General features: G+C 38.8%; 1 protein-coding gene and 1 non-coding gene across 2 annotated transcripts; both read left to right on the plus strand.

Moving 5' to 3' along the window:
- The first annotated feature begins 11,076 nt into the window (after window positions 1-11,076).
- LOC131019255 (small nucleolar RNA R71) lies at window positions 11,077-11,183 on the plus strand. Its single transcript, XR_009100175.1, has one exon. It is a non-coding gene; the product is annotated as a small nucleolar RNA R71 (small nucleolar RNA).
- Window positions 11,184-16,786: 5,603 nt separating this feature from the next.
- Window positions 16,787-18,970, plus strand: LOC131019178 (uncharacterized). The gene is made up of 3 exons (XM_057947864.1): window positions 16,787-17,234; window positions 17,313-18,907; window positions 18,940-18,970. The coding sequence occupies exons 1-3, from the start codon at window positions 16,878-16,880 to the stop codon at window positions 18,968-18,970; spliced, it is 1,983 nt and encodes a 660-aa protein (XP_057803847.1). The 5' UTR covers window positions 16,787-16,877.
- Window positions 18,971-19,534: the final 564 nt, after the last annotated feature.

Consider the following 19,534-nt stretch of genomic DNA (forward strand, 5'->3'; position numbering starts at 1 on the left):
GTGTGTTAGTACTATTAACTTTCAAGAAATTAATTAAAAAACTAAAATATAAATAAATAAAATAAACAACATATAGATATTTTAAACAATCATAACTTGTTCATTTTAAATTTATTTATACATTTCATGTATCGAATTAAAGATTTTCCACCCATTCGTTATGGGTCGGATTCATGTCAAATCAACGATGATTTTAAGCTAACTCAGAGATCTACGACTATGGTCGGGCAGATCCGCACGATCCCGAGTGCATCGTGTTTGACGATCGTGCGGTTCAGAACTGCATCCGAACGATGAATCCAATTTTATGTGCAACTTTCCTTCGTTACAAGTCGGAATGCCTTGATTCTTTCACCTTTGGAATCCATATGTGATGGGGAACGTACAGTGATGTTCCAACCACGTCCCGCTTCAGGCCGGGAGGGCATGATCGCTCGGTGCGTGGATTACCTGTCAAACTATCCTGACAATTTTTCTACGGACTAGAAATGTGGTGTGGGCCGATTGGGATTATTGTGGGCCTCTGATTTAGCTTTCCAACAGCGTGAGAATTGTCCCAATTTGTCGAGTAACGAATAAGATACGGCCAAAACAGTGGGGATCTGCGTTTCCATCAAGGGCTATATCGCGTTTCTTGCCCATTTTTTTGTGCGGCAGTCGGACGTCAATTTTGACCACACCGGGCCGTAGGCTTCGGAATAAGCTTTCCACAGACGCGTGAATCCCTGCAATCCGATAAGTAACGAGTGAGATATGGCTGAAACATTATTTCGCAAGAAACGGGGCTAAGACAACGAAATCCCAAGTGGCACATTGGGCTCCGTTTTCCGATAGACGTCCACTATTTTGGCCATAACTCATTCGTTATGGGTCGGATTCATGTCAAGCCAACACTGATTTTAAGTTAACTCAGAGGACTACGACTATAGTTGGGCCGATCCGCACGATCCCGAGTGCATCGTGTTTGAAGATCGTGCGGTTCAGAATTGCATTTGAACGATAATCGGATTTTATGCGCACCTTTCCTTCGTTACAAGCCAGAATGTCTTGATTCTTTTGCCTTTAGAACCCATATGTGATGGGGAACGTATAGTGATGTTCCAACCACGTTCCAACACGATGGTAGAAAATTTTATCACAGGACTAAAAACTTCATTGAAGTCAACCCCAGCAAGTTGTTCAAACCCGCGAGCAACCAATCGAGCTTTTAACCTGTCAATATCTAGATTAGATAGAGTTTTGACCCGAAAAACCCATTTGTTTGAGATGACCTTGTAATCAGGGAAGGGAAGTATGCGAACCCAAGTACCTTTGATATTAAAAGCTTCTAATTCTTTCCTCATTGCCTCAAACCATCCAAGATCGACAAAGCTTCATCATCAGTGATAAGAAGAGAATGCATATTCTTGCCACTCATTATTAATAAAGCTTCATTTTGAGAATCCACAATTGCAAATAAAGCCTCATGTTGAGTGTCCTGCTGTGCCAGATAAGACTTAGGTTTGAAAATCTTGTTCTTAGCCCTGGTAACCATGGAATATGTATTGGAGGTGGAAGGTGCAGGCAAGGTAGTGGAGGTAGAAGGACCAGAGGGGTCTGGACTAAGGGAGGGGAGAGATGGTGATGGAGGAGGTGATGAAGGAGGTGGTGGAGGAGGAAGTGGTGGAGGAGAGAGAGGGGGAGAAGAATCTGATGAAGAGCTAGAACTGGAGGGAGATGAAGGAGAATCTGAGGAGTAAATAGGCGGATTTATTTCAGGAAATGGAAGTATAGGAAGTATAGGAGATATGGCCGTGTAATAAGGTTTCCTGGGAGACGAGAATCAATCCAAAATGACCAATAACGAAGGAGATATGGCCGAAAGAAAAACCGAATTTCTAGGGTTTTTAGGGTTTCTCACTACTACAAATTTAGGCTATCTCTACACCCTAATAACTACGGTTTTATAGAAAAACGTAGTGTATTCGTATAGACTACGCTTTTTTTGGTGAACTATAGTGTATGAGCGCCATTTTTTAATTTTAGACTACGCTGGAGAACAAAATATAGTAAAAACTGTAGTTTATAGTAGTCTATTACTACGATTCCCATAAATCCGTAGTGTATGAGCATGTTTTTGAAATTTGTCTCTACAGTTTATGAACTACCGTAGTGTATGTCTTTGTTGTGTATAAAGTTTTGACTACAGTAGTTTTCTAGAGCGTAGTATATGGCAGGTATCTTCACTTTTGTCTACATTTGCTTTTAAAATCGTAGTGTATAATAGATTGTTTGTTACTACGATTGTAGTCAAAGTGTAGAGTATGTGCGAGTTTTGACTACAATATCTAAATCTGTAGTTTATTAACGGTTAAAAAATGTAGTGAAAATTTAATGCCATTAAACTTATTATTTTAAAAAATTAAATAATTTTACATTAAATTAAATAATATTATAACTTTATAATCTTAAGAATTTAAATAATAAAATTTGAAAAATATTACAGAAAAATTTATTAATATTATATTTTAAATAATACATTTTCTACTAATACTATTAATTGAAATATCCAAAATAAAATTAATTGTTTAATTTAGCATTTAATAAATAAATATAAGAATCTTTTACTTTAAAAAAACCTTATTATTTAAAAAAAATGAAAATGATTAATATTTTTATTTTAAACTTTAAAAAATATTTGTAAAAATATTATAGAATTTTTTTTAATATATTATTCTAATCATTTTTTATTAATACTTGTTCGCTATTTTATTTAACACGCCGCAAGTGTACGGGTGCAATTGTGTACAGTAGCAAGCAAGGTCGTATTCCACAGAGACTGAATTAACCAATTCCTATCCTAAATTATTCTACTCTATCTGGACAAACGAAATTAAGAGTTTTGTTTTTAAAACTAAAAAAATTAATAAATACTGGTAACAAAATAAATCAAGCTGTGAAACAGAGAAACAGATAAGAGAAGATTTCCCAAGGCAAAGGTTTTAACAGATTCTCCTAACTAACATGTTCAATTCAATTAATAAGACGATTCCTAAGGCAATCTCAAAGCTAGTTCATACCCACTCCCGTGGCATACAAACCGTTGATTACATGCAAGGCTACCATCCCTGGATCGCACTTCTAACATGTAACTCCTAAAAGTTCCTAGGATTAACACCCTCACAGTTATCAATTCCCTTTAGAATTAAAATAAATGTGTTCTATGTTCTTAGTTCAGGTAATAATTATCATCTCCCGATCTCAAATTAAAACCTATGATTATGCTAAATTGGTGGCCAATCAATAAAGCAAACAATTAAAACAAGAACATAGAAAGGAATAACAATCCAATTAATTGAATCAAACAGTCAGAAATTCAAACCATGTTTACTCCCTAAACCCTGGGAAAAAAAGGGATTCTAGCCACACATAGACATATGAACTAGAATACAATTCTCAGTAAAACAAATAAACATCCACAAGAAAAACCGTAGTAGAATTGAGAATCTTCAGTTCTTGCTCTCGCTCCGTTCTTCCGTCTCTCTCAGCTCTCAGGAAAAGTAAAATACTGATAAAAGATGATAAAAAGTTGCAGAGAATAAGTTCTTGGGGAGTATTTATATGCCCTAGGTCTTGTAGCTCTAAAAAATACCCAAAATCGCAAAAAAAACGAATTTTGGGCGGAAATACGGCGACTCGCGCGGCCGCATGGCTGGCCCGCGTGACAAAACAGAACTCCTGACAGCTTTGCGCAGTGATTTTGTTTTGGCTCATTCTCTGTCGTCCGAACTCCGATTTATGATCCGTTTGCGCTCACGAACTTCTCTCGAGACGAACTACAACTTGTAGTTCAGCCAATTCTTCCAAATTCCGCTTCATTATTTCTGAAAATTCGTTCAAACACAAGCAAGTAACAAGTTCTTGACCATAAACGAATATAAGCTCAAATAGACCATCAAACACACAAAAACCTCATAACTAACCATCAAATATGACACACCAAGAGGTAAAAATGCATGTTTATCAATACTATTGATTGACATATCCAAAAATTAAATGAATTTTTATAGTTTAGCAATTAATAAAATAATATAAGACTATTTTATGTAAAAAATAAATCATGTCAGGGAGTCCAGAACACCCAGCGGTTCAGTATAGAGCCTTTTTAGAGAAGAGTTATGGTCACCCAAAGTCAGTCTGTTGATCATAAATTTATTGAAAAAAACTTGGCTGTGTTGGGACAATGTGAAGTAGGAAATTTTGGAGAGTAATATCTTACTAACCACTTATCATTTTAATCTGAACTTTTGTGAGCTTGTACAAATCATGGCAACGAGTCCAGAAAACCCATTGTTTCAGTATACAGATGTCGTAGACAAAAGTTATCGTCACCCAAAGTCAGTCTGTTGAACATAAATTCATTGAAAAAATTTGGCTAAGTGTTGGGACTATGTGAAGTAGGCAACTTTGGAGAGTCATATCTCACGTACCACTTGTCCTTTTTACATGAAATTTTTTGAGCTTGTAGAAATCATGTCGGGGAGTCCAGAACACCCAGCGGTTTAGTATAGAGCCTTTCTATAGAAGAGTTATGGTCACCCAAAGTCAGTTTGTTGATCATAAATTTATTGAAAAAAACTTGGCTGTGTTGGGACAATGTGAAGTAGGAAATTTTGGAGAGTAATATCTTACTAACCACTTATCATTTTAATCTGAACTTTTGTGAGCTTGTACAAATCATGGCAACGAGTCCAGAAAACTCATTGTTTCAGTATAGAGATGTCGTAGCCGAAAGTTATCGTCACCCAAAGTCAGTCTGTTGAACATAAATTCATTGAAAAAATTTGGCCAAGTGTTGGGACTGTGTGAAGTAGGCAACTTTGGAGAGTCATATCTCACGTACCACTTGTTCTTTTTACATGAAATTTTTTGAGCTTATACAAATCATGTCGGGGAGTCCAGAACACCCAGCGGTTCAGTATAGAGCCTTTTTAGAGAAGATTTATGGTCACCCAAAGTCAGTCTGTTGATCATAAATTTATTGAAAAAAACTTGGCTGTGTTGGGACAATGTGAAGTAGGAAATTTTGGAGAGTAATATCTTACTAACCACTTATCATTTTAATCTGAACTTTTGTGAGCTTGTACAAATCATGGCAACGAGTCCAGAAAACTCATTGTTTCAGTATAGAGATGTCGTAGCCGAAAGTTATCGTCACCCAAAGTCAGTCTGTTGAACATAAATTCATTGAAAAAATTTGGCTAAGTGTTGGGACTGTGTGAAGTAGGCAACTTTGGAGAGTCATATCTCACGTACCCCTTGTCCTTTTTACCTGAAATTTTTTGAGCTTGTAGAAATCATGTCGGGGAGTCCAGAACACCCAGCGGTTTAGTATAGAGCCTTTCTATAGAAGAGTTATGGTCACCCAAAGTCAGTTTGTTGATCATAAATTTATTGAAAAAAACTTGGCTGTGTTGGGACAATGTGAAGTAGGAAATTTTGGAGAGTAATATCTTACTAACCACTTATCATTTTAATCTGTACTTTTGTGAGCTTGTACAAATCATGGCAACGAGTCCAGAAAACCCATTGTTTCAGTATAGAGATGTCGTAGCCGAAAGTTATCGTCACCCAAAGTCAGTCTGTTGAACATAAATTCATTGAAAAAATTTGGCCAAGTGTTGGGACTGTGTGAAGTAGGCAACTTTGGAGAGTCATATCTCACGTACCACTTGTTCTTTTTACATGAAATTTTTTGAGCTTATACAAATCATGTCGGGGAGTCCAGAACACCCAGCGGTTCAGTATAGAGCCTTTTTAGAGAAGATTTATGGTCACCCAAAGTCAGTCTGTTGATCATAAATTTATTGAAAAAAACTTGGCTGTGTTTGGACAATGTGAAGTAGGAAATTTTGGAGAGTAATATCTTACTAACCACTTATCATTTTAATCTGTACTTTTGTGAGCTTGTACAAATCATGGCAACGAGTCCAGAAAACCCATTGTTTCAGTATAGAGATGTCGTAGCCGAAAGTTATCGTCACCCAAAGTCAGTCTGTTGAACATAAATTCATTGAAAAAATTTGGCTAAGTGTTGGGACATTGTGAAGTAGGCAACTTTGGAGAGTCATATCTCACGTACCACTTGTTCTTTTTACATGAAATTTTTTGAGCTTGTAGAAATCATGTCGGGGAGTCCAGAACACCCAGCGGTTCAATATAGAGCCTTTTTAGAGAAGAGTTATGGTCATCCAAAGTCAGTCTGTTGATTGATCACTGATTTATTAGCAACAAATTACCGCAACTAACACGGTGTAATTGTAGCACAATTAGTCAGTAACCGAGTATCGTATCTACAAGGACTATTATAACGAATCACTCCAAGTAATCCTAATTAAACTCTAGTAATATTCAGGCAACGAAAGAAGGAAGGTTTAATTAACTTAAACTAAAACGCTAATAACAATAATTAAAAGATCGTAGGAAAATTCAAATATAAAAGACAACTGATCCTAGGGTAGTAAATTCATCAATTAAATCTACGAAATAAATCTATTAATCCTATGTACCAGTTTAATCCAGTTATGATGAGAGATCACTTAATTAATCAATTACTCTCGCTAGAGCAGCAACGATCGTAGATTAGTAAATTATCTATCTCTGCTAGGTCTCAAGAAAATCTACTAACTCCCAATAGCTCCTAAGAATAGCTCCCTATGATCCACCTATATCCGCTAGGTCTCAAGGTTAAAATCATATCATACATTCCTGAATCCGCTAAACAGTTATCTCCGCTAGGTCTCAAACCGAATAGCTAAACATGCAAACTATTGGCCAAATAATTCACAAGAAATCAAGCACCAGGAATTATGAATCATAAACTGGAAGGCACAAAGGTATTAACAAATAAATCACATAAATTCAATCAACTATTTACAAACCCTAGAATCAGCTAAAGGAAACTAGCCAGACATGCTGAAATAAAACTTAAACACAATTAAGAAGAACGCAATTGTAAAAACTGAATTAAATAAAAACTGAATAAAAACTATTGTAGCGACTTGAATCTTCAATCTTGATCCAAGCCTTAAAAACTAGAAAGCAATAAAACTCTAAAGCTAAAAACTAAAGTATGAATGCTAGGGTTCTCGGGGTATATGAATAGGTCAAAAGAGGACCTATTTATAGTTTTCAGATTTCCTTCGGATCAACATAGAAGTTGCCATGCAAAGTAGAATTCTAAAGGTAATAGAATCGTGTGAAATAAAGCAACTCTCCAGCTGGGTGCGCACTCCGGAAAATACTCCCACTCTTGCCAACTTCGCAGCTCTCGCCAGAGGAATGGATGATTTCCCTGTTATCGCCAGAGGAATGGTATCGCCAGAGGAATGGTATCGCCAGCGGAATGGGTCGCCAGCGGAAGTGTCTTCCGCTCTGACGCTTTTCTGCAGAGGAATGGGTGATTCCTCTGCTCTGGCATTCTCGATTCCGCTGTAATGGACTGATGATTTCTCTGACCTGGGCGACTTCCCTGTTCAGCGGGGAAAGCGACTCCTCTGACAGCGGGGAAGATCCTCTGGCCTCGACTCCTCTGGCCTCTTATGAGTCCTCTGGCGTTTCCGTATTTCGCTGCGATTCCTCTGGCGTTCGCGGATTTCACTGCACTGAACTTTGATTTCTCTGACTCCAGAGGAATGGTGATTTCTCTACTTTGGAAATGTCGGTTCCTCTGCCCTGGAGACCAGAACACTTGGAGAACGCCAAATTCATCCAAAATTGCATTCTTCCGTCTCGAAAGCCTAAATCTCCTGCAAAGCATAGAATACACCATAAACGCACCAATTTCCAGAAGATTATCTTAAAATACGCACATACAAACCCTTAAAAATAGAGTAAATTAAGCATAAATCAACTCCTCCACACTTAGTCTTTTGCTTGTCCTCAAGCAAAATCTATATGAATCCTAGGAAGAGATTGATTTCAACAATGTTCATTTCCATCCAATCATTCACAAAGTCAATTCAAAACTTTACAATCAACACACATCTCTCGGTCATGCAAGTAACTCAAAGTTTAAGAAGCAACAAAAGAGTAATGCAAGTAATTCGATCAGACCCAATTCTCCGCTAGAAGTGAATTCCCTAATGTGATCGCCTTTATAATCAATATCACCATTTTCACACTTTGTGTGCTTTGAGATTTCGACAGTTGAGCCATAATTCATGAAATAAAACCATTTGGATGTAATCCAAAGTCTTTTCACGTGGTTTCCCATGCTCATAGTTAGACTAGAGGAGCAGAGACTCAGAGCTATCGCATTTCAGAACAGGCCAGATGTTTCAGAGCTGGCAATTTTTTAGAGTTGGCAATTCGTCCAACATTTTCACAGATTAGATACGATCGTAGGCAATCACAATGACAACACTCCTTCTAGCATCTACCGGACAAATCACGTTTTACTAACTTACAAAAATGTTGCAACAAAACTCATAATTCTTTGCACAATCAAGAAACATATATTAAAAGTAAAATAAGAATGACCACCAAACAAACACAAACCCGAAATGCACATTGAAAACCATCTTCTCTTCCACAAATTCATAAAAATTAGCAAGATTCGAGTCCAGAAACTAAGCATAGAAAAATCAATTTCGCCCAATTTTGAAAAATATTAGCAACAAAACACCCCCCCACACTTAAAGCATGCCATGTCCTCAGGGCACAAAAGAAATAAGAATAGTTGAGAAAACGTCCCTGATTATCGGCATTGAAAAACTGAAGCATCGTGAGAGGCGGTGAAAAGGTGGGTTTGCGGTCTTTTTCAGAGGGGAGAGTGGCGCGCTGGAAAGAGTAGCGAAGAGAGTGGCTGCACTGGAACATGAAGACCTCCAGAAATCTGGCAGAGAAACACCCGCCCCAAACAAAACAAAGAAACAAAAAGAAACAAAACGAAACAAAACGAAACTGAAAGAAAGGAAAAACAAAACAAAAACGGTTGGGTTACCTCCCAACAAGTGTTTAATTTAACGTCTAGAGCTCGACGATACCTCATGGCTCATGGAGGTCGGAAACAGCACTCTAACCATTGGAAAGCTTTTCTACTCTTGGGTGCCCTTTCCACCAAAACACTTCTCCTGGCTCGGACATCCTCCACAAGCATTGCCCCATTCTCATTCTTGTTCCGAAAAATCTGGAATTTCACTTTTTTCTTCTTGGGGGTATGGGTTTTCAATGACCCCTCATCATGCTCCAAAAACAAACTCATCTCAAAATTCAGAACTTCCTTTGGTTTTGGGGTCTTTTTCTTGGCTTCATTCTTGGGCAGCTCATTTTTCTCAACCTCTTCATCCTCCGAATTTGCTAGAAAACTGTCAGCCAAATTAATCACTTCGTTCTGGGGGACTTCCTTTGGTGGAGGTTTCTTGAAAATCACAGTTTCCCCATAGGCTCCCAATGTCATCGTCCCCCTTTGCAAATCTAGCTTTGCTCCACACGTGGCAAGGAAAGGTCTCCCTAACAGCAAAGGCATCTTTGGATCCTCCGGAATATCCAACACTACAAAGTCGACTGGGAAGAAAAAATCGCTCACCTTCACAAGCACATCTTCCGCAACTCCTAGAGGTTTAGAGCAAGACTTATCAATAAGCTGAATTGTCTTGTTAGTTGGCTTCAAATCCCCCAGCTGCAACTTCCTATACACTTTGAGAGGCATGACATTTATGCTTGCTCCGGTGTCACACATCACTTTCTCAAACAATGACTTTCCAATCTTCACAGGAATATTGAAGCTGCCCGGATCTTCCCTCTTTGGAGCCAACTGACACTCCTTCACCGCGAGCACCTCCTCAAATTCATTGAAAGCATTCTTCTTTTCCATCACAGCCTTCACAATTTGCACCTCATTTGGCTTATTTCTCAAGATCTCCACGGAAGGAATATTCACAGCCAACTTTTTTAATGTCTCCAAAAATTTGGAGCTTTGCTCATCTAATCTTGGCCTCGAAGATGGAAGAGGGAAATGTGCTACAGGCTTGTACTCTGGCCTGGGAAACGTAGGAGTAGGAATATGATTCTTAACAGTAGAGGTATTCGACGATACCTTAGAAGTAGGCGGCGAATCGCGCACAATCGTCTCCAGGTCATCATCCTCTATAATCTCTACATTTTTCTCCTTGCCATCCTTACCGTCCCGCTGCTCTGCACGATCTCGCTGCTCTGCAGAGGAATAGTGATTCCTCTGATATGTATGATCCCGCTGCTCTGCAGAGGAATGGTGATTCCTCTGCTCTTCATCCTTAACTGAATTATCAACCACCCAGATGGAATGACATTGCTGATTTTGCTGAGGTTGTTGATATTGGCTCTTCGGATTGAACTGAGTATTGCTAGGAAATTGGCCTGGCTTAGTTCTGCGCAGCTGCTTGGTTGGCCATCTGACCAACTTGAGTTTCTAACATCTGCACCTGCTTAGAAAGTGCTGACACATTTTGCTCCATGTTGGAAATTTTGGTCCCCATGTTTGCCGAGTTTGCCTCCATCCCGGTCACCTTCACCAACACTTACTTCATCATCTCCTCCGGTGAATCCTTCTTCGGCTCATTGATGACTCCTCCACTAGACACAGAAAACCCAGGTGGAGGCTGCACAGCATTGTTGGGATTTGAATAGGAAAAATTTGGATGATTCCTATTATTTGGATGATACGGTGGATTGCCGCCCTGATGTCCTTGATAGTTTGGTCTATTGAATTGGTACTGCCGCTGGACATAATTAGCATCTTCCAGTTGCGACACATCAGGTAAACTCGGCTGCTGAGGAATTTTAGCTAGCAGTGCCTTTCTCTCCAACTCATACTGGTTTTGAAGAGCTTCATATTTCTCCTTAAAATCATCTCTCTCCTCATTCACAGCTGCAATTCTTCTCGTGGAATTTCTGTCATTCGGCCATTGATAACTGTTGGAGGCCATCTCTTCTATCACACGATAAGCTTCCTTTGTATTTCTATGGAGAAGACATCCACCTGCAGTAGCATCCACCATACTTTTTGTCAGACCAGTCAATCCATTATAAAAGTGAATGATTTGCTGATCCTCTGTGAAGCCATGTTGTGGGCATTTCCTGAGCAGCTCACGAAATCTTTCCCAGGCATCATAAATGGTCTCATCTCCTAGCTGGGAAAAGTGAGAAATCTCCGCAATGATTTTCTGAGCTTTAGAAGCAGGAAAGTATTTTGCTAAGAAAGCTCTACACAGATCCTCCCAACCAGTAATAGCGCCTCTCCATACTCTTGAACCACTCCTTTGCTCTGTCTCTGAGAGAGAATCCAAACATCTTCATTCTGATGGCATCCGGTGCCACTCTATTCTGCTTAATAGTGTCGCAGATATCTAGAAACTGAGTGATGTGAACATGCAGATTTTCATCAGCCATTCCACGAAACTGTTCAGCTTGCACCATGTTTATCAATCCCGGCTTCAGCTCGAATGTGTTAGCCTGCACAGTTGGTCCACAGCTGCCTCCTTGAAATTGATCAACCCGAGGCTGATACATGTGATTCAGTGGTGGCTCTGGTGGAGGAGTTCGGTTGCGCTCTCTTTCTTCGTCTAGCTGCCTCTGAAGGTGTGTCACGGCTCGCACAAGAGTTTCAAGGTCCATGTTATTATGTTGCTCTGCCATTGCTTGCTTATTCTTTTCGCGGTTGTCTCTTTTATACTGCTTGCCGATGTCCAAATTCAAGGGTACAAGATGTTCCTTTCCTTTGGATCTCGTGTTCATACACGCCTGAGACAACAAACAAAAACAGAAATTTAAAAACTAAAAATAAAATAAAAACTTATAACGCCTGAAATAATGCTTAAGTCTAATCAGAAATATTAAAGTAAATTCTAAATAGTCCAAGGAAACGGCGCCAAAAAGTTCATCACTAATTTATTAGCAACAAATTACCGCAACTAACACGGTGTAATTGTAGCACAAATAATCAGTAACCGAGTATCGTATCTACAAGGACTATTATAACGAATCACTCCAAGTAATCCTAATTAAACTCTAGTAATATTCAGGCAGCGAAAGAAGGAAGGTTTAATTAACTTGAACTAAAACGCTAATAACAATAATTAAAAGATCGTAGGAAAATTCAAATATAAAAGATAACTGATCCTAGGGTAGTAAATTCATCAATTAAATCTACGAAATAAATCTATTAATCCTATGTACCAGTTTAATCCAGTTATGATGAGAGATCACTTAATTAATCAATTACTCTCGCTAGAGCAGCAACGATCGTAGATTAGTAAATTATCTATCTCCGCTAGGTCTCAAGAAAATCTACTAACTCCCAATAGCTCCTAAGAATAGCTCCCTATGATCCACCTATATCCGCTAGGTCTCAAGGTTAAAATCATATCATACATTCCTGAATCCGCTAAACAGTTATCTTCGCTAGGTCTCAAACCGAATAGCTAAACATGCAAACTATTGGCCAAATAATTCACAAGAAATCAAGCACCAGGAATTATGAATCATAAACTGGAAGGCACAAGGTATTAACAAATAAATCACATAAATTCAATCAACTATTTACAAACTCTAGAATCAGCTAAAGGAAACTAGCCAGACATGCTGAAATAAAACTTAAACATAATTAAGAAGAACGCAATTGTAAAAACTGAATTAAATAAAAACTGAATAAAAACTATTGTAGCGACTTGAATCTTCAATCTTGATCCAAGCCTTAAAAACTAGAAAGCAATAAAACTCTAAAGCTAAAAACTAAAGTATGAATGCTAGGGTTCTCGGGGTATATGAATAGGTCAAAAGAGGACCTATTTATAGTTTTCAGATTTCCTTCGGATCAACATAGAAGTTGCCATGCAAAGTAGAATTCTAAAGGTAATAGAATCGTGTGAAATAAAGCAACTCTCCAGCTGGGTGCGCGCTCCGGAAAATACTCCCACTCTTGCCAACTTCGCAGCTCTCGCCAGAGGAATGGATGATTTCCCTGTTATCGCCAGAGGAATGGTATCGCCAGCGGAATGGGTCGCCAACGAAGTGTCTTCCGCTCTGACGCTTTTCTGCAGAGGAATGGGTGATTCCTCTGCTCTGGCATTCTCGATTCCGCTGTAATGGACTGATGATTTCTCTGACCTGGGCGACTTCCCTGTTCAGCGGGGAAAGCAACTCCTCTGACAGCGGGGAAGATCCTCTGGCCTCGACTCCTCTGGCCTCTTATGAGTCCTCTGGCGTTTCCGCATTTCACTGCGATTCATCTGGCGTTCGCGGATTTCGCTGCACTGAACTTTGATTTCTCTGACTCCAGAGGAATGGTGATTTCTCTACTCTGGAAATGTCGGTTCCTCTGCTCTGGAGACCAGAACACTTGGAGAACGCCAAATTCATCCAAATTCATCCAAAATTGCATTCTTCCGTCTCGAAAGCCTAAATCTCCTGCAAAGCATAGAATACACCATAAACGCACCAATTTCCAGAAGATTATCTTAAAATACGCACATACAAACCCTTAAAAATAGAGTAAATTAAGCATAAATCAACTGATCATAAATTTATTGAAAAAAACTTGGCTGTGTTGGGACAATGTGAAGTAGGAAATTTCGGAGAGTAATATCTTACTAACCACTTATCATTTTAATCCGAACTTTTGTGAGCTTGTACAAATCATGGCAACTAGTCCAGAAAACCCATTGTTTCAGTATAGAGATGTCGTAGCCGAAAGTTATCGTCACCCAAAGTCAGTCTGTTGAACATAAATTCATTGAAAAAATTTGGCTAAGTGTTGGGACATTGTGAAGTAGGCAACTTTGGAGAGTCATATCTCACGTACCCCTTGTCCTTTTTACATGAAAGTTTTTGAGCTTGTAGAAATCATGTCGGGGAGTCCAGAACACCCAGCGGTTCAGTATAGGGCCTTTCTAGAGAAGAGTTATGGTCACCCAAAGTCAGTCTGTTGATCATAAATTTATTGCAAAAAACTTGGCTGTGTTGGGACAATGTGAAATAGGAAATTTTGGAGAGTAATATCTTACTAACCACTTATCATTTTAATTTGAACTTTTGTGAGCTTGTACAAATCATGGCAACGAGTCCAGAAAACCCATTGTTTCAGTATAGAGATGTCGTAGACGAAAGTTATCGTCAGCCAAAGTCAGTCTGTTGAACATAAATTCATTGAAAAAATTTGGCTAAGTGTTGGGACAGTGTGAAGTAGGCAACTTTGGAGAGTCATATCTCACGTACCACTTGTTCTTTTTACATGAAATTTTTTGAGCTTGTAGAAATCATGTCGGGGAGTCCAGAACACCCAACGGTTCAGTATAGAGCCTTTTTAGAGAAGAGTTATGGTCACCCAAAGTCAGTCTGTTGATAATAAATTTATTGAAAAAAACTTGGCTGTGTTGGTACAATGTGAAGTAGGAAATTTTGGAGAGTAATATCTTACTAACCACTTATCATTTTAATCTGAACTTTTGTGAGCTTGTAAAAATCTTGGCAACGAGTTCAGAAAACCCATTGTTTCAGTATAGAGATGTCGTAGACGAAAGTTATCGTCAGCCAAAGTCAGTCTGTTGAACATAAATTCATTGAAAAAATTTGGCTAAGTGTTGGGACAGTGTGAAGTAGGCAACTTTGGAGAGTCATATCTCACGTACCACTTGTTCTTTTTACATGAAATTTTTTGAGCTTGTAGAAATCATATCGGGGAGTCCAGAACACCCAACGGTTCAGTATAGAGCATTTTTAGAGAAGAGTTATGGTCACCCAAAGTCAGTCTGTTGATAATAAATTTATTGAAAAAAACTTGGCTGTGTTGGTACAATGTGAAGTAGGAAATTTTGGAGAGTAATATCTTACTAACTGATTGGGCGTATTTATACGCATTTATTTGGGGGATTTTAGAATGTTTTCAATGCTTAATTCGTGTTAAATATAATCTTTTGGATATGGATTATGGTCTTATGTGAATTTTGATGGTATTTAATAGGTTTTGAAGAAAAGACATGATTTTGAGAAGAATTTTGAAGCTTGAAGTGGTAGAGAATGAAGGCTGTGCGGACAAGGATTAATGGGCTGGATCTTTGATTATTATTAACTGATCATATTTAAATTGTTTTGGGATTGGGAATAGTTCCAAATTTGGACCTTTGCACCACTTTTCCCTATTAGCTTTTACGTCATTAGACTAGTTGCCTAGTTGCCTAATTAGACTTGTTTTAGTTGCCTTATTAGACTAAGGTTTTGATTATTAGATAGTATATATAATGGTATTCAGCACACTTTAAACACAATACAATATATCACATAGCTTCTGCAACTTTGGAGAGCAGAATTCTGGACACAAGTTTTGGAGCAATTCAAGTTTTATTTCTTTCATCTTTTTCTTGCAATTTATTTATTTATTTCTTTTGTTATTTAATTATGTTTTCTAGCTAAATTCGTTTATTCCGGCATTGATTAGGGAAGCACTAGCGAAATTATTCTGTGAGATCTAATTGTTCTTATACTTTATTTTATGCTTGCATCTGCGATTCTTCATGTTTAATGATATTAATTGTTTTAATCCATTAGATAGTTGCAAATATTTATTGGGTTAGAATTAATTATATAGCCAATTGAACCGGCCATCCGTAATTGTGGTTTAGGTTTGATTAGTGGTAAATTGACACATCAGGGTCAAAGGAAAAGCAGTCTTAATTCAATAATCCTGCGTCAGAGTTTATTGGTTTTGAATCGGGTTTCTCTAGATATTAATGCTGTCGGCTCATTAAACTTATAGAGCGTCTCTTACGGTTGTCAGTCGATTAGAGTAGTAATTAGTGAAGCGTCTTCCTGGTTACCGAATAATTAAGGAGAAATAAGATCACGTCAGAAGCGTCTTCGGTGATTATAACTGGTTTGTTTGCATGATTTAAAGTTATTTTTGCATCCATGATCGGAATAATTGAGCTAGGGTGGACTTAATTGATTGCTGGAATTCTTTTATTAATTGTTGGAATTTTTATTCATCTTTTAGCTATTGGAAAAATTGGTTTATTTGGGTTTTATTTATTTAATTTTAAGTTTAGTATTTTCTATATTTTCTTCCCAAAATTTTGTGGGTTACTTGCAGGCTTTAATTAGATAAATTCTCGCCAGTCCCTTGGGAGATGATCTTGCTTACTGCTATCTGCGCAGTGTGGGCATACCGGCTGACTGCCGGATATTTTTGGTGTAAAACGACGCACCAAATTTTGGCGCCGTTGCCGGGGATTTGGTTTTAAGCAGGATTTTACTGATTTCAGTCTGTCTTTTATTTTTAGTTATTTTATTTTTAGTTTATGCCCCGTTCTTCTCGTACAGGCATATTAGTTTTTGATCCAGAAATCGAGAAAACCGCACGAAAGTTAAAGAAGCAAGCTAAGGAGTGGAAAAAGAGATCAAATTCTGCCCCATCAAGTCTTGAGGAACAACCAAAAATAGAAGTTCCAATGGATGACCGTGATGAGGACGATAGAGAGATCGTGGATCCTCGACAGGAAAGACCTCAACTGATCAGAGAGTTAGGCCGTCATAGAAACAATCGCCCTTTGTGCATTGTCCTTCCTGCCATTAATGGCAACGCTGAAATACGGCCTGGTTTCATTCAAGTGCTACCCAAGTTCGGTGATTTACCTGGAGAGAGTGCACACAAGTATCTGGCTGAATTTGATCTAGTTTGCTCAACTCTACGCCCTCATGGTTTTACTGAAAATAATTTGAGGCTCTTGACTTTCTCTCATACTTTGCAGGGTAGAGCGAGAGATTAGCTTTTTGATCTTCCTCCTGGTTCGATTAGAACTTGGGGAGATTTAGAAGAACAATTCTTGCGAAAATTCTTTCCTGAGTCCAGAGCTGCAAATTTGAGAATGGCCATTAGCAGCATTAAACAGAAGAAGGCGGAGAGTCTAGCCGATTATTGGGAGAGATTCCAACAGCTGTGTCGCAAGTGTCCTGATCATGGATTTTCTGACTACCAATTGCTTACTAACTATTTTTATCGTGGTATGTCTTCTTTTGATAGGAAAATTGTTGACGCTGCTTGTGGTGGAAGCTTGACCAATAAAACTTTGGACGAAGCAAAGCAACTCATCGTTGACATGGTTTCAAATGGCCAACAATATGAGGATGAGGATGATGATCGTTATAGGCCAGTGCAGAAAGTAGAAGATTCCAACATGAACGAGAGAATTGATGCTCTCACCTCTTTAGTTAGAGGACTTGCTGTCTCTAAAACTCAACACGTTCAATGTGGAATTTGCTTTGAAAATAATCATCATACTGATGCATGTCCATCTCTGCAGGATAATAATACTGAGCAAGCGTGCATGGGATCCGCTGATGAGCAAGAGATGAACGCACAAAGGCAAAGGCGAAACGACCCTTTTTCCAACACCTACAATCCAGGGTGGAGAAACCACCCAAATTTTAGGTGGAGACAGCAGGAACCAGGGATGTACGCGCCAAATCCGCCGCAGGCTGGACAGTATGCCCATACCGCACGTCCTGCACCGAGTTCTGCACCCAATATGAACGATATCATGAAGAGCCTCGCCCAGAGCAGTGAAATTGTGAAGAATTTGGTGCAAAGTCAGCAGGCATTCCAGCATGAAACTCAGGCAGCGTTGAGTAATATGGGCACACAAATCACGCAGTTAGCCACTCAGGTGAACAAGCTGCAGGCGAATCAAGGTCGACTTCCTTCTGTCACGGAGATGAATCCCAAGGAAAATGCAAGTGCTGTAACTACAAGAAGTGGGAGAATTCTAGTTGAGCCACAACTTAAGCAGCAGGACAAAGAAGAAAAGCCCGATGAAGCCAAGGACGATGCAATTAGTGAGAAGTCACCAGAATCCACCGAGCCTAGCTCTTCTAAGGTAAGTGGAAAACCTAAGGTTTCAATTCCTCAATCACTGATTGCACCACCTTTTCCTTCTAGGTTGGCTCAGAACAAGAGAATTGAAGAAGAGAAGGATATTCTGGAAATATTCAAGAAGGTAGAAATAAACTTGCCCTTGCTTGATGCAATTAAGCAAGTTCCCAGGTACGCAAAGTTTTTAAAAGAGTTATGCTCTAAGAAAATGAAGTTTGGGAATGATGCGAGAATTCGAGTGAGTGAGAATGTTTCTGCTGTTCTGCAAAGAAAATTGCCCCAAAAGTGTCGAGATCCTGGTATGTTCACTATTCCATGCATTATAGGTAATAAGACTGTTGAGAGAGCCATGCTAGATTTAGGAGCATCCATAAATGTCATGCCTTATTCTATGTATAAGGATTTGCAATTAGGACCTTTGAAAGACACTCGTGTTATCATTCAGTTAGCTGATAGGTCTACTGCATATCCCGAAGGTGTTGTTGAGGATGTCCTTGTCAAGGTCAATGATTTGATTTTTCCTGTGGATTTTTATATTGTTGATATGGATGATTCTGCTAAGCAATCCTTGATTCTTTTAGGGAGACCATTCATGAAAACTGCTAAGGCAAAAATTGATGTGGATAGTGGAATGCTTAGCTTTGAATTTGATGGAGATGTTGTCACATTTAATATTTTTGAGGCTATGAAGCATGTTGAGGATCCTGAATCTGTGTTCATGATTGATGTTATTGACCATTTGGTTGAGGAATTTGTTGAGAATTTCAGGGAGGATGAGCTTGAGCATGTTATTTTCAGTTCCCTAACTGAAGAGAACTCCAAAACTGAGGAGAATGAAGCCATTAGAGAGATTATCATGCAGCTGTACTCAACGGAGGAAATTCCAGTTCGGCACCTGTCGAGCAGGATGCCCATACCGACCAGCACAGAACCGATTTTGCCCTCTGTTGTGAAGCCACCGAAGCTGGACTTGAAGGTACTGCCCCAGCATCTGAAATATGTGTTTTTAGGAGAGGATGACACGCTGCCATTAATCATCAACAATGAACTCAGTGCAGAACAAGAGGTAAGGTTGGTAAGTCTTCTTAAGATGCATAAATCTGCCATTGGATGGACTATAGCCGATATCAAAGGTATTAGTCCCTCTACTTGCATGCATAGAATCTTACTTGAGCCTAATAGTAAGCCGTCTAGGGATCCTCAAAGAAAATTGAACCCTGTCATGAAAGAAGTTGTGCTTAAAGAAATTCTTAAATTGCTTGATTTGGGGATTATTTATCCGATTTCTGATAGTACATGGGTCAGTCCTGTTCATGTGGTTCCTAAGAAGTCTGGTTTTCAATTGGTTAAGAATGAGAAGAATGAGTTGATTCCCATGAGGTTGCAAACTGGTTGGCGTATGTGCATTGATTTTAGGAAGTTGAATAATACTACTAGGAAAGATCATTTTCCATTACCTTTCATTGATGAGATGCTTGAGCGATTGGCTGGTAAGGAATTCTTTTGTTTTCTTGATGGCTACTCTGGATATTTTCAAATTTTTGTAGCTCAGGAAGATCAAGAGAAAACCACTTTTACTTGTCCTTTTGGCACTTTTGCATGGCGTCGTATGCCGTTTGGATTATGTAATGCTCCTGGTACTTTTCAGCGTTG

Source organism: Salvia miltiorrhiza, chromosome 3 (genome assembly GCF_028751815.1).
Source record: "Salvia miltiorrhiza cultivar Shanhuang (shh) chromosome 3, IMPLAD_Smil_shh, whole genome shotgun sequence".
NCBI classification, from domain to species: domain Eukaryota; kingdom Viridiplantae; phylum Streptophyta; class Magnoliopsida; order Lamiales; family Lamiaceae; genus Salvia; species Salvia miltiorrhiza.